The sequence below is a fragment of the Cucurbita pepo genome, chromosome 1 (genome assembly GCF_057944985.1).
Source record: "Cucurbita pepo subsp. pepo isolate OVF chromosome 1, ASM5794498v1, whole genome shotgun sequence".
Classification (NCBI taxonomy): Eukaryota; Viridiplantae; Streptophyta; class Magnoliopsida; order Cucurbitales; family Cucurbitaceae; genus Cucurbita; species Cucurbita pepo.
In genome coordinates this window covers 4,697,717-4,712,818 of record NC_141798.1, presented here as the reverse complement: position 1 = coordinate 4,712,818, position 15,102 = coordinate 4,697,717, and the positions used below count along the sequence as shown (strand labels likewise).

General features: G+C 35.1%; 4 protein-coding genes across 6 annotated transcripts; 3 read left to right on the top strand and 1 right to left on the bottom strand.

Annotated features, from left to right (window-relative positions):
- Window positions 1-9: 9 nt before the first annotated feature.
- Window positions 10-4,770, bottom strand: LOC111809269 (inactive leucine-rich repeat receptor-like serine/threonine-protein kinase At1g60630). Of its 3 annotated transcripts, none has more exons than XM_023695718.2 (3): window positions 4,539-4,770; window positions 2,549-4,405; window positions 10-826 (listed from the first exon to the last, which is right to left on the bottom strand). In XM_023695718.2, exons 2-3 carry the CDS (start codon window positions 3,870-3,872, stop codon window positions 168-170), a joined length of 1,983 nt encoding a protein of 660 aa, XP_023551486.2. In that variant the 5' UTR covers window positions 3,873-4,405; window positions 4,539-4,770; the 3' UTR covers window positions 10-167. The 3 variants fall into 3 exon arrangements, with proteins under 3 accessions (XP_023551486.2, XP_086983814.1, XP_023551478.2); XM_087127688.1 differs by having other exon boundaries at window positions 2,549-4,372; XM_023695710.2 differs by having other exon boundaries at window positions 2,549-4,770.
- A 2,010-nt stretch (window positions 4,771-6,780) lies between these two features.
- Window positions 6,781-7,319, top strand: LOC111809157 (MLP-like protein 328). Its single transcript, XM_023695534.2, has 2 exons — window positions 6,781-6,973; window positions 7,057-7,319. Exons 1-2 carry the CDS (start codon window positions 6,781-6,783, stop codon window positions 7,317-7,319), a joined length of 456 nt encoding a protein of 151 aa, XP_023551302.2.
- A 1,988-nt stretch (window positions 7,320-9,307) lies between these two features.
- LOC111809151 (MLP-like protein 328) lies at window positions 9,308-10,109 on the top strand. Its single transcript, XM_023695521.2, has 2 exons — window positions 9,308-9,527; window positions 9,610-10,109. The coding sequence occupies exons 1-2, from the start codon at window positions 9,335-9,337 to the stop codon at window positions 9,870-9,872; spliced, it is 456 nt and encodes a 151-aa protein (XP_023551289.2). The 5' UTR covers window positions 9,308-9,334; the 3' UTR covers window positions 9,873-10,109.
- A 2,001-nt stretch (window positions 10,110-12,110) lies between these two features.
- On the top strand, window positions 12,111-12,889 carry LOC111809144 (MLP-like protein 328). Its single transcript, XM_023695509.2, has 2 exons — window positions 12,111-12,342; window positions 12,426-12,889. The coding sequence occupies exons 1-2, from the start codon at window positions 12,150-12,152 to the stop codon at window positions 12,686-12,688; spliced, it is 456 nt and encodes a 151-aa protein (XP_023551277.2). The 5' UTR covers window positions 12,111-12,149; the 3' UTR covers window positions 12,689-12,889.
- The last annotated feature ends 2,213 nt before the right edge of the window (window positions 12,890-15,102 follow it).

Below are 15,102 nucleotides of genomic sequence, written 5' to 3'. Positions count from 1 at the left end.
ACTCGAAACTAGCCAAAAGAAGGAACCTCTACCGATAAAATCAACAACTTTACACTCTCTCTACCATCCTAGTTGAAGAATAATTGAGATGCCTTTAGAATGAAAACAAAGAACAGCAACAACAACAATGATAATCAAAATGCAAACTTGTGAGTTTTGGAAGCCATTCAAATGCTTAAATGTTCTTCCCTGGGCAAACTCTGGACAATATCAGACCATCTCCCTGGTGAATGATCACTACTGTTGGATGATATTTGAGCCTCTGCTCTTGTATCTCTTATCATCTTTAGTACATCCCTCATTGTAGGTCGGTTCTGCGGCATAAGTGAAACACAAGCCATTGCTATGTTCAAAAGAGCTTGAAGTTTCTCTTCCGATGCCTCATTCCCAGACGTGGGATCATCCCCAGACTCCGTCTCCTCTTCTCTAACTGAGCTAACCCACTTGGGAATGTCGGAGCCATGTTCTTGAACAAGATCTTGGAAGGGTGTTTTTCCTGTAAGAAGCTCCAACAGAAGAACACCAAAACTATAGACGTCTGCTTGTTGTGTGGTTGGCTTACGGATGTCGCGGCATTCGGGAGCACGGTAAAAGAGCGAAGTTGCACTAGGTTCTTCGAGCGAATCTGGATCTCGGAATAAGTTAAGACCATAATCAGTAAGACACGACTCGAAATCCGATCCTAATAGTACGTTTGAGGATTTGAGGTTTCCATGTATTGAGCCTGGGTTCTGGTGGATGTAGAGTAGACCACTGGCCAAGTCTTCGGCTATTTTGAGGCAGGATGTCCAATGAAGAGGTTTTCCTCCGCCTGAAGTTCTCGATCCTGTAATTCAAGCTTAAAAAAATTATTGGCCAAACCATGTGAAACTTACAAACTAAGAACGCCCAGATGCACGTTGCGTTATGGACATACAAATTGCAGAAAATACAAGTTTATACCAGTACAATGGTGAAGTACTATGAGGGGTTAAAGCAACTAACCACAACTCTCTTAAAAAAAAAAAAAAAAAAAGAACTGTATTCATGCAATGCCTGATATTAGTGTTCGTATACTAGCATGTTTAGAACATGTTTGATTTGGTGTTCAAGCTTTATTATGTTTCTTCTTTTTCTGCCAACTAATTTTTCAAACAAACATAAATGAAACATTTGAAAACTTTAGTGTTAATGTTTCACAAGTCTCCCACATGTTTCGAATAGGTTTTAGTGTAGGCTGTCCAGTTAAATGTTGAGCATGGACATAGTACTGGACTACAAAATCCATGTTTTATGTCAATAGTCACAAGCTCAAATTATCAGAGTGCAGCATGTCATCTTTAATAAACTCCTCTGGACCTCTTCCAGAGGAGAGAAGAAACAGAGCACGGAAACAAGAGGACCTCGTTTTTTTTTTAAAAAAAAGCACAAAGGGACCCAGTTTGACTATAAAGACATATTAATGGTTTACATTTTACGCTTGCATAGAAAAAAGATGCAAAATAATAATAATAATAATAATACAATAAAATGGAGAATCTTGAGGTCAACTAGCCTAAATATTCAAACAAATCTAGTGGTCAGCAATATCGGCATGCTCAGATTTATGATGAAAAGTGCCATGTGAAAAAGGACAAGAGAGAGAAAATCAAGGGAATAAAATAAGAGGCTAGAAAAGTACTACTGGCATGAAAACAATGGCATATTTTAAGCACATAACTCTAAATCAACCGGAGATTAATGGGGGAGTTACAGAAACCGCCAGCATGCGCGGCTGAGGTTTGAAAGGTAAATACCCTTTTCCCCAAATGGCTCAACAACTATTTAATCCTTCCAAAATATGACAGATCTGGGTAATGGGAACACCATATTGTGTGGTATGCAGAACACAGTACACGGGCCCATAACAAGACAATGATACAACAATAAATGGACAATCATCTTCACGATCATTCTCAAAAGCACAACGATTAGGACCTTTCACCCATATCTAATCCTTTCTTTTCATTATCCTTTAACATCTATCCAGCAATGTGTTCCTAGACAAAGAACATGAAAGGGGCGAATGAAGAACAAAGCATGTCAACAAAACGAGGGCCCCATAAGATAAAAACGACTTGGAGGAGGAAGGGTCAAATCTGGCAAAAAGAGGTGAGAGGGAACGGGAAGTAAGGGGAAAGCCATGTGATCTGTGTATCTAAAGCTCAACTTTTAGCTTTTGCCCAAGTCTACCGCAAGACACGAGGTTAGCTTTTACCAGTGTGTGTCCCCCACGCTTTTTTTATGAATTCCCAGGTATCCTCTCCTGGCTATCTACCCTCTAACTCGGCCTACTTTCAAACACCAATTCTTTATAACAATATCAAATCAAGTTGGGTACGGAAGACCATTTTCTTTTTGTCACTTTGCATTCATATTTCTCAACTAGACATCATTGAATGCTAACTTTACACTTTACTAGCGGTGATATACTTTCCAGTATTAAGAACCCAACTCGTGTGGCAGAAAATATTCAGCAAAATTTCAACAAATAAATGATTAAAAAGTGCAAAGGATGACCGACACTTACCGTGGATGAGAGAGAAGAGACTGCCATTGGGGAAATAATCGTATACGAGAAGGCGTTCCTCCTTAGCCTGGAAATAGGCCCTGAGAGGGACCAAGTTGGGGTGTCTGAGCCGCCCAAGCACTTCCATCTGCCGTCCGAATTCCTCTGCTCGTGGGTACCTTGCATCCTTCAGCCGCTTCACCGTCACAATATACCCAGATTCCATCACGGCCTTGTATGTGCTTCCGATGGTCCCTCTGCCCAAAGTCTCCGCCGAAGCTTTCAACAGATCTTCCAAGCTATAAGTCATTTTCTGATCCCCTGCTCCGCAGAACACTAGACTCCCTAGTCCTTCACTTTCCCATGAAAATCCCCCTTGCTTTCCACCGTTATTAACTTCTCTGCTCCCGCCGGCAGTTCCAGATGTTTCCTCCATCCCCATCCCCATCCCCTCGTCGCCGATTCCTTTGTTTCTAACTTCCGCTAGGCTCTCTCTTTCCCTACATTTGCAAATCATACACAATAAAAGAATGATTAATAGCAGCCCGACAAACCCACCAACGGTTCCTGCTATTATCCTGACCATTTTTTTGTGTCTTGAAGACGAGCTTGAGCTCAGGATTTGTGAATAAGAGGGACTTAATGATGGCGCAATGGCAATATTTCCACAGGGGTTTTGAACTTGTTTTCCGCAAAGTTCCAGGTTGCCGGAAAATGACGAGACATTGAAGCGGAGCAAGGCGGGGGTTTCTGGGATGTCGCCGGAGAGGTGATTGTTAGAGACATTGAAGAATCGGAGACTGGTTTGGTTGAAAGGTGGGATGGAGCCGGTGAGTTGGTTGTCCTGCAGGTGTAGGACATAGAGACGCCGGAGTTTGAGCAGCGAGTCTGGAATGGGGCCAGATATTTGATTACCGGAAAGAACAACGACCTTCAAGCGATGGAGATCGGAGATGGAGCTCGGGAACTCGCCGGAAAAGTTGTTGTCGTTAAGATAGAGGGATTTGAGATTAACAAGACCTGAGAGATCAGGGATTCGGCCAGAGAGTGAATTTCCTTTGAAACTGAGAACACGAAGCTGATCTAAACGATTCAAAATTTTGTGGTTAAGAACGCCAGAGAGATTTAGATGCTCCAAAACAAGCTTAGTTACCCGCCCATTCTTGCACTCTTTCACGCCTTGCCAGTGGCAGACAGAGCTTCCTCGCCATGGAAGCGAGTTCCCAGGGTCGAGAGAATCTTTCAGTGCTAACAGAGCTTCTTCATCTCCAGCCCGAACCAGAGGCAGTACACAGAACAACAAGACGAAGAAGAATGGAGAGTACCTCATTACCATCAGTTTCATCGCAGAGATCACCTTGAAACAGATCCTCTCGCATCACCAAGAAAAGCCCAGAATCTAATCCAAAGCTAATCAGCGATGCAAAAATGGACTAAAAATCTCTAAAGCAAGCAATATTCCCCTTTCTTTCATCTACTCGCTGTAGGAACCTGAACTCTCAGAAACCTTTCTCCTCACCACTGTGGCTTCAAAATGGCGTCAGTTGGAGTCCTTTTCAGAGCCATAAAAATCTTTGACCAAAACAAGGAAAGACAACACAGTCCTCTACCTCTTGCAGCTCATTCGCATTGGCATTGCAAACAGTCTTACCTTCTGTAGACATGGAGTTAAGAACAAGATGCCCTCCAATGGCAATACCCTCGGGAAAACACCGACTAGAGACACTCATTCACTTGTAAGAACTCCCGGACATCGTGACAAAACCTTCACGTGAACTCACAGACAAGAAATTAAACGATTCTTCTCTCCTCCCCATGATTCGCATCCAATTCTTTATTCAAAACCTGCAGGCATTATTAAATCCCCCCAAAACCAAACTTCCAAAACACGAAAACAAAAAACCTTACGCAGTCAAAACCCTCGAACCACTAAACAAAAAACACACACCGATTTTCTCAACTTCAACAACAACAACAACAACAACAACAAATCCAAATTTCTCACACTCACCTACTCAACCCGACGAGTTCCGCACTGCAATACCGATGAACTCTTCCGCCAATCAACAATCCCGCTTTGCCATTTCCCCGAAGCTTGTAGGTGGATCAGACACTGGTGATTCGGTTGAGGAATGAGATTGGGAGAGGAGGGAAAGGAACAGGAATTACAGCACTTATAATTACAGATTGAAGAAACGGGGCCATTGCCATGGATGCGTACTGGCTGCGTGACAGTAGTAATAATTCAAGAGAGAGAGAGAAAGAAATGGAGAGTGCGCGCGCGAGGGAGAGAGAGAAAAAAAAAATGGTGAAGGAATTTAATGGAAAAGAAAAAGAAATTAAATAAGTAGACGATAGGATGGAGAGGGAAAGGGAACGCTCAACAACCTGACACGTGTTCTCATTTATTAATTTTCTGACGTAATAATTATTTTCATGTTCACTAGGCGGAGGAGGACGACACAGTTATGAGAACCTCATCAAAATATTTTTTAGCTTTTGTTTTATATTTTTTGAATTTTTTTTATTTAATTTAATAATATGCATTTAACACATATTTTTTATATTTTCAATGGATAAATTCTATTAAAATTTATAATACACAAATATGTATTTATTTACTAAATAAACAAAGAAAAATGAATTATTTTGTATTTAAATTTCTGTCAAATGTATGTGACAACCTGAAATATAATTTATTTTCACTCATTTATTAGATTTCTTACTAAATATATCTTATTTTTTCTTGATTTTCCATCTTGAAATTGTAACCATTTATAAAATTTTAAACAACTTCTTAATCTATATATGAATACACTCGTATTTTTTCCAATTCACGCTTTAAACTAAAATAAATCGAATCTTTTTAATTATAAAATTATTATAATAATGATATATGATTGGAATTTCGATTAGAAAATTAACATTTTTTTTTTGGTTTAAATACAATGATGTTCATATTTTGGCAATCCATGATGTTGAATTATTAGATAATATTTTTGATATGAGGAGAAGATCTTAGATGAAATCAATGTGGGGTTGCCCAAAAAAAGTCACAAGATAATGAAATTAAATGGTATAATTTAATAACATATGGTTGTAGTACTTAAAATGCCAAAAATCTAGTGATAATCATCAGTGTACTTTGTAGTTCAAATTATATTTATGGGTTTACATTACTCCCTCATATGCCTATAGCTATACCCTTCCACTTTTAAAACTATATAATAAAATTCTATATTTTCTATGTCACATATTTTAATATTCAATAATTTATTTGATACTAGGTTAATCACTCGGTACTCGATTAGACATAGATTTTATAGATTTATTAATTTAAAATATTATTAAACAAAAATAAAGATTTATTAACTAAGTTTATATTTTACATTTAGATATAAAATAAAAAAATATCTCAAATTTATTTTCAATTCAATTTTAGTCGGTAATATAAGGCCCATTATAAGGCCCAGTTTGTAGCCGATGATTCCCATACTATGAAAGCCCAAAAGAGCTTGAACCCATTATAAGGCCCAGTTTGTTGAGAGTCCATGTTTGGACATCGTACGAACCCAGTAAACCTTCGCGGCACCTAAGATTAGGTCCCTAGGCTCCCAGTTGTGTGACAGTGCCACTAGAGCATCCCCTCCACGTGTCTTCACGTAAGAGTAGGAGACTCCCACGCTGGATATCACGCACTTTTGCTATGTGTGGACGTCCTGCATTATTTGTTCATGTCGAGAAATTTGTTCGTGTCGAAACTCGGATGTTACAACATTCTCTATATTTCTACTGTCACATGAATGAAGAGTTGATGTCGTGAAACATGTCTTCTCCTTCCTATAAACAAATTTCAAAAATTTGGGAGCGATTGAGGTACAAATTTTCAAAGATTTATGGAGCCCACAAAATATATATGTAATTGGTCGTACAGTGACAGTGACGAGGATTATAGAGAGTGAGTCCCATATTGGTTAATTTAAGGGAAGATCGTAGATTTATAAGTAAGGAATGTTATCTCCATTGGTATCAAACTTTTTGGGGAAGCCCAAAACAAAGCCACGAAAGCTTATCTTCAAAGTGGATAATATCCATTATGGAGAGTCGTGATTCTTTAACCTATAATTACCTCTTAGACCATACAAATAATAAATATAATATATGATAAATAGAGATTTGTATAAATAGGACAAGGAACTAAGCATTATTGTATGCATCCATCTGTGAAGCAATCAAGAGGAAGAATCGAAGCCATGTCTCTGGTCGGAAAGCTGGTGAGCGAGCTAGAAATAAACATACCTGCTGAGAAGTATTACAAAGTCTTCAAGGATCAATGCTTTCATGTTCCTAAAATCACCCCAAAAATCATTCAGCACGTTGAAATTCATGATGGAGATTGGGATAGCCACGACCATGGCTCTATCAAGACCTGGCATTACACAGTTGGTATGCATATATCTCTCCATCACTTTGTTTTATTTTCTTGAATAACCCTATTTCTTGTTTGTTCTTTGTGTTTGATTTGTAAGACGGGAAGTCTGAGGTTTTCAAAGAGCGAGTGGAATTTCATGACAAGAAATTCACGGTAGTTTTGGTTGGATTGGAAGGAGATGTGTTCAATCATTATAAAACCTTCAAGCCGGTTTGTCAGGTTGTGCCAAAGGGTCCTAGCCATTGTTTGGCAGTTCTGACGATTGAGTATGAGAAACTTGATGATGGCTCTCCATATCCTTTTAAGTATGTTGATCTCATGAATGGTATCACTAAGGATATTGAATCTCACCTCAAATAAGAAGCTTTGGTATGTCGGTTCGAGCTTCTAGCTATATATTGTTTCGAAGTTGTATGCTATTTTCAAGTTGTCATATTTGTGGGTTTGGTTATGTATGTTTGTTGCTTTACTCTTCTATTTTGATAAGCTTTATGTTCTAGTGAAAGTAAATAAATTAAAGTTTGTCGTTTTGTAAAATGAGTGGTGATTAAGTAATAATATGTTTTATTTGGGTATTTTGAATACATCAACCGTGGATATCGTGGAAGATCAAATTATCAACTTTTATTATGGTAAGCGGTGTCTTATCTACTTGGTTATACTCCAACCAATGCAAATGATCTATGGTCAAAGTTGCCACTTGAAGGTCGACAACAAACACAATTATCATAGCTACAAATTGAACAATATCTTGACTCAATCGGGGTTAACATGAACACGCTTATGAATCAACCATGAAATACTCTAAATACTACTTTGTCGGCTTTAAATATACATGTGAGATCCCACACGGTTGGAGAGGAGAATGAAACATTCGTGATCAGGGTGTGGAAATCTCTCCCTAGTAGATACATTTTTAAATCGTGAGATTGATGACCATATGTAACGAAACAAAACAGATAATATTTAATTGTAGTAGACTTGGACTGTTACAATACACTTAACACAATGGAGAGTGGGTAGATAATAGTTTTACCATATGCTATTTGTCCATCACTCATTTGACACGCGCCCTCATTCATCATATTATAGAATATCAACATATTCGATCTCCACCCCCATCATCTATCATCTAATGTATACCTTAGTCATCACTGTACTTTGTAGTTCAATTATATTTATGGGTTTATGGGTGGGCTGATAGGGATTCTACATTACTCACTCATATGCCTATAACTATACTCTTCCACTTTTAAAACTATATAACAAAATTCTATATTTTCTATGTCACATATTTTAATATTCAATAATTTATTTGATACTAGGTTAATCGCTCGGTACTCTATTAGACATAGATTTTATACATTTATTAATTTAAAATATTATTAAACAAAAATAAAGATTTATTAACTAAGTTTATATTTTACATTTAGATATAAAATAAAAAAATATCTCAAATTTATTTTCAATTCAATTTTAGTCGGTAATATAAGGCCCATTATGAGGCCCATTATAAGGCCCAGTTTGTAGCCGATGATTCCCATACTAAGAGAGCCCAAAAGAGCTTGAACCCATTATAAGGCCCAGTTTGTTGAGAGTCCATGTTTGGACATCGTAGGAATCCAGTAAACCATCACGGCACCTAGTAGTGTGAAAGTGCCACTAGAGCATCACCACACGTGTCTTCACGTAAGAGTAGGAGACTCCCATCCTGGATATCACACACTTTTGCTATGTGTGGACGTCCTGCATTATTTGTTCATGTCGAGAAATTTGTTCGTGTCGAAACTCCGATGTTACAACGTTCTCCATATTTCTACTGTAACATGAATGAAAAGTTGATGTCGTGAAACATGTCTTCTCCTTCCTATAAACAAATTAAAAAAATCTGAGAGCGATTGAGGTACAAATTTTCAAAGATTTAGGGAGCCCACAAAATAAATAAATAAATAAATAAATAAATATATATATATATATATATATATATATATAAAAGTAAACAATATTATTTTCATTAAAAAAATAAAAGTAAAATGTATAGGTAATTGGCCATACAGTGACGAGGATTATTGAGAGTGAGTTCCATATTGGTTAATTTAATGAAAGATCGTAAATTTATAAGTGAGGAATACTATCTACATTGGTACGAAGCTTTTTGGGGAAGCCCAAAACAAAGCCACGAAAGCTATCCTCAAAGTGGATAATATCCATTATGGAGAGTCGTGATTCTTAAACTATAGTGCCCTCTTCGACCATGCAAATAATAAATATAATATATGATAAATTATGACTAGAGATTTGTATAAATAGGACAAGGAACTAAGCATTATTGTATGCATCCTTCTGTGAAGCAATCAAGAGGAAGAATCGAAGCCATGTCTCTAGTCGGGAAACTGGTGAGCGAGCTAGAGATAAACGCACCTGCTGAGAAGTATTACAAAGTCTTCAAGGATCAATGCTTTCATGTTCCTAAAATCACCCCAAAAATCATTCAGCACGTTGAAATTCATGATGGAGATTGGGATAGCCACGACCATGGCTCTATCAAGACCTGGCATTACACAGTTGGTATGCATATATCTCTCCATCACTTTGTTTTATTTTCTTGAATAACCTATTTCTTGTTTGTTCTTTCTGTTTGATTTGTAAGATGGGAAGTCTGAGATTTTCAAAGAGCGAGTGGAATTTCATGACGAGAAATTCACGGTAGTTCTGGTTGGATTGGAAGGAGATGTGTTCAATCATTATAAAACCTTCAAGCCGGTATATCAGGTTGTGCCAAAGGGTCCTAGCCATTGTTTGGCAGTTCTGACGATTGAGTATGAGAAACTTGATGATGGCTCTCCATATCCTTTTAAGTATATTGATCTCATGAATGGTATCACTAAGGATATTGAATCTCACCTCAAATAAGAAGCTTTGGTGTGTCGGTTCGAGCTTCATAGCTATATGTTATTTCGAAGTTGTATGCTATTTTCAAGTTATCTTCGTGGGTTTGATTATGTATGTTTGTTGCTTTACTCTTCTATTTCGATAAGCTTTATGTTCTAGTGAAAAGTAAATAAATTAAAGTTTGTCGTTATGTAAAATGAGTGGTGATTAAGTAATAAATATGTTTTATTTGGGTATTTTAATTATACCAATCGTGGATATCGTGGAAGATCAAATTATTAACTTTTATTATGGTAAGCGGTGCTTTATCTACTTGGTTATACTCAAACCAACGCAAATGATCTATGGTCAAAGTCGCCATTTGACATAGAACAATATCCTAATTGAGTTTGGGGTCAACATGAACATACTTAGGTACAAAGTAGTTAGACAAATATTGGAATCGACCACAAAATATTTTAAATACTATGTGATCCGGATGGGCTCTAAGTTCTGGCTCGCATGTGGCTCGAAGCCACTCCCTCAACTCTAATAGTGGTCAGCACATAAGGTCGCTCCGCCAAATTTAGTATGACTTAGTTCTGTGTTAAGGGTGGTCAACTAACCTTGATAAGAAGATGTTATACCGTCCAAATAGTATGATGAGGTAAGGCCTCAACCTAGAATATCAATTATTCATTGTTATGACAATACGCTTACCTCAACCTAGAATATCAATTATTCATTGTTATGACAATACAAACTTACAAAGTATGAAAACAAAAGAATTAATTTACTTAGAGATAAGATACATTGTCCAGTACAATGCTAGAACCCGATGAATAACTTCTAGACCACAATTGGGTTTGTGACAAGTAATAGAACCACTCGAAATTTCAATGCCTTTCTAGCAGCTCAAATTGCTCTAGAATTTAGGCCCATTCTTCCTAGAGCGTAAAAACCCGTGGTAATTTACAAAAAATTGAATGTAATAAGAGCCTACAAGTAGAGTGTTTGACGTTTTTAGGAACCCAATAAACCTTCACAACACCAAAAAAGACTAAGATAGCTCTCGACCCCTAGCAGAATGAATGGTGCCACTAGAGTGTCCACCCCTGGCAGAACGATGTTAATTTCGAGCCCAGCGACAATGTTTTTTTGAAGATTTTCCTTCGATAGACATATGATCAACACATTTCACGCTATTTTCAAAGCGGGCCTTCGAATCCCAGCCTCAACGTGTTTTCTTGTTTTTCTTCCAATTTATCTAGTGGCGTGACATGTCTCCTTCATCCCCTCTGGGTGCATGCCTTCGAGCTGCCCCTTGTGCGTTCATGCATAGAATTTTCATGAATTTATGAAATTTTCAGAAATGATTCCACTTTTCCGTTCTTAATCCAATGAAATTAATTTCATTCAATTTAATTAATTATCAACAAAAACAAACTCTTCAGGTTTACGAAACTTTGACTTCCGGTCGATTTTGCTCTTTTCTTCACGAATATTGTTCAAAATCTAACACTTAAGGAAATTCTCGGATCGAAAAAAAAATCGAAGTCAAAATCCTAAAATTCTTACATCTAGATCCTCGTCTATTTCTTGGCCGATTTGCGTGATTCAAACCTCCATACCTACTATCTTCGAGATCCTGAGCAACTTCCATGAATGAGCCTTGGCCGAAAAATGCCTCCAAATGTCGGGATCACAACTGGTATGATAGGTTATCTTTCCTACAAACCATATTTCTCTCTTTTTTTCTTCACCGATCTTCTAACGAGTGACTAATAGTCTTTTGTGTTGACCTTAATTTTTTTTTTCTTTTAAATCTTCTTGGTTCGTAAAAATTAAAAGTCGAGAAATTTTTTCATGTCCAAACTCGGATATTACAACGTTCTCCATATTTCTTCAATGTAAGTTTGCATAATTCATAATTTTATTTAATTCTAAATAAAATATAAACTGATCCTAATGCTTCTACTACCACATAAATGAAAGGTTCATGTTTTGAAACATGTCTTCTCCTTCCAATAAACAAATTTAAAAAATTTGGGATCGGTTGAGGTACAAATTTTCAAAGATTTAGGAGCCCACAATATATATATTTTTATAAAAGTAAACAATATTTTTTTTTATTAAAAAATAAAAGTAAAATGTATATATAATTGGCCTTGCATATAGTGCCCTCTATGACCATACAAATAATACAAAATAATAAATATAATATATGATAAATTATGATTAGAGATTTGTATAAATAGGACAAGGAATTAAGCATTATTGTGTGCATCTGTGAAGCAATCAAGTGGAAGAATCGAAGCCATGTCTCTGGTCGGGAAACTGGTGAGCGAGCTAGAGATAAACGCACCTGCTGAGAAGTATTACAAAGTCTTCAAGGATCAATGCTTTCATGTTCCTAATATCACCCCAAAATTCATCCAGCACGTTGAGATTCATGAAGGAGATTGGGATAGTCATGACCATGGCTCTATCAAGACCTGGCATTACACAGTTGGTATGCATACATCTCTCGATCACTTTATGTTATTTTCTTGAATAACCCTATTTCTTGTTTGTTCTTTGTGTTTGATTTGTAAGACGGGAAGTCTGAGGTTTTCAAAGAGCGAGTGGAATTTCACGACGAGAAATTCACGGTAGTTTTGGTTGGATTGGAAGGAGATGTGTTCAATCATTATAAAACCTTCAAGCCGGTATATCAGGTTGTGCCAAAGGGTCCTAGCCATTGTTTGGCAGTTCTGACGATTGAGTATGAGAAACTTGATGATGGCTCTCCTTATCCTTATCAATATATTGATCTCATGAATGGCATCACTAAGGATATTGAATCTCACCTCAAATAAGAAGCTTTGGTGTGATGGTTCGAGCTTCATAGCTATATGTTGTTTCGAAGTTGTATGCTATTTTCAAGTTATGTTTGTGGGTTTGATTATGAATCTTTGTTGCTTTACTCTTCTATTTCGATAAGCTTTATGTTCTATATGTCGTTATGTAAAATGAGTGGCGATTAAGTAATAATATGTTTTATTTGGGTATTTTGAATACATCAATCGTGGATATCTGTGTCAGATCAAATTATCAACTTTATTATAGTAAGCAGTGCCTTATCTACTTGGTTATACTCAAATCAACGCAAATGATCTTATGGTCAAAGTCGCCATTTGAAGGTCGACAACAAACACAATTTTCATAGCTACAAATTGAACAATATCCTGACTCAATCGGGGTTAACATGAACACACTTAGGAATCAACCATGGAATACTCTAAATACTACTTGTCGGCTTTGAATATACATGTGAGATCCCACATCAGTTGGAGAAGGGAATGAAACATTCCTGATCAAGGTGTGGAAACCTCTCCCTAATAGATGCATTTTAAAACCGTGAGGTTGATGACGATATATAACGGGACAAAACAGATAATATTTACTATCAGTAGACTTGGACTGTTACAATACACTTAGCACAATGGAGGGTGGGTAGATAATAGTTTTACTCTATGCTATGTGTCCATCACTCATCTGACACATGCCTTCATTCATTGTATATTAGAATATCAACATATTCGATCTCCACCATGTCATCTATCATCTAATGTATACCTTAGCTTGGACAATCCAAGTGACAAACTTCAGCTCGATATAGTTGAGTTGCTTGCATTTAAATGTTGTTTTGCGTATTTTTTAGAGCCACAGTTAGATTCTATTTGAGTCAGACTTGAACTTTAGTGATTTTGTTTTATTGTAGATTTGAAATTAGAGGCGTGATATTAAAAGGAATCCACATCATAAAACTTAATTATTTTTAAAAAAATTTAATTTCTTCCATAATTGAATGATAATTTAATGCAATAATAGTTTGTTCATGATCATAGACAAATATCTTTTTGATTTGGTATTATCTCTTGATGGTTATTATATTACATATTTTATGATCAACGATAGAATTTATTATACTTTATTTGAATTATTGGTTGATATAATCTTTGAGAATATAAGCTAAATTAATAGAAATACCAACAACTTTATACTTTTAAGAAGGTAATTTTAAACTTAAAAAAATTTCAAAAATTAATTAAAAAAATTCAAAAATACCCGTTGGTAATATATTTTAGAAAAATTTATAAAATTTAAAAAATAACGTTAAGAATCTCTAAATTTTTTATTGTTACTTCTGAAAATTCATGACTATTTTTTAAAATAAACATGATAGTAAGGATAATAATATTTTTTAAAAATCTTAAAGGTGTTCTTTTTAGTTTTTAAAAAAGGTTAAAGACATTTTTGAAGTTTTTAAAAAAATATTAAAAATATTAATAGAACATGTGAAAGTTTAATGATAACTTTTAAATAAGCAAAAAAAAAAAATATCATAAAACTTTCGAGTAAATTTCAAATATATAGTAGTTAACCTAAGTTTCATATAAAAACAAGATTTGGTCGAAGTTTTTCCGGGACATAAGACTTTTAGAGTCGGTACCCCACGAAGATTACAATAATTGCAAACGACAAAATAAATATTATTTTCTAAGAAATTACAAATAAAATAAGTTGTATTTATATCTATTCATTACATAATATATATAAATTATTATTTAAAAGAAAAAAAAAAAAAAAAAAAAAAAAAAACTTCCAATGATTAATAGACCAAATCCACAACTTCTCAAACTAAGGACCAATTTAAATATGGTCTCGTGATATAAGCATATTTTGTATTATTTAAAAATAATAATTTCATTGGTATCCAATTTTTAGTATAGACATTTTTTTAAAAATATTTTTCATTAATTTTATTTTAATTTAGTTTATTATTATTATTTTTTGTTGTTGTTTTAATTCATTTTCGCAAACCTATAAGTCTATGACATAAATTATTTTAAATGAATATTTCTACCTAAAAAGATTATGCCATGTATTTGACAGTAACTCCATATCATTTTGTTTATGATGTGAAAATAATTAACTATATTGAAGTAACGTGAAAATGTTATTAGAATTCTAATATAAATAAACTGAATTTTTATTCTGTTTTAGTAAATACTTTAAATAACTAATGTTTGCTAATTAATTAATTTTTTTTATTAAATTAAATTAATAAAACAATTTTAACCGATTAAATTTTTAGATTTTATATTACTTAAGAATATAATCCTCGAACAAATTAACTAATAATACATGATAATTTTTTTTAAATACCATTAATTTCAAATGACACGTTAAACTTTTATAAAAATCTAAAAAATATTTTAAAATTTAA

Excerpts from the sequence above, each read along its gene's own strand:
- LOC111809144 (XM_023695509.2), top strand. The coding sequence starts at position 12,150 with ATGTCTCTGGTCGGGAAACTGGTGAGCGAGCTAGAGATAAACGCACCT. Across the intron at positions 12,343-12,425 it reads GACCTGGCATTACACAGTTG|ACGGGAAGTCTGAGGTTTTC; the intron begins GTATGCATACAT and ends TTGATTTGTAAG.
- LOC111809269 (XM_023695710.2), bottom strand. The coding sequence starts at position 3,872 with ATGAAACTGATGGTAATGAGGTACTCTCCATTCTTCTTCGTCTTGTTG. Across the intron at positions 827-2,548 it reads TCTCTTCTCTCTCATCCACG|GATCGAGAACTTCAGGCGGA; the intron begins GTAAGTGTCGGT and ends CTTGAATTACAG.
- LOC111809151 (XM_023695521.2), top strand. The coding sequence starts at position 9,335 with ATGTCTCTAGTCGGGAAACTGGTGAGCGAGCTAGAGATAAACGCACCT. Across the intron at positions 9,528-9,609 it reads GACCTGGCATTACACAGTTG|ATGGGAAGTCTGAGATTTTC; the intron begins GTATGCATATAT and ends TTGATTTGTAAG.
- LOC111809157 (XM_023695534.2), top strand. The coding sequence starts at position 6,781 with ATGTCTCTGGTCGGAAAGCTGGTGAGCGAGCTAGAAATAAACATACCT. Across the intron at positions 6,974-7,056 it reads GACCTGGCATTACACAGTTG|ACGGGAAGTCTGAGGTTTTC; the intron begins GTATGCATATAT and ends TTGATTTGTAAG.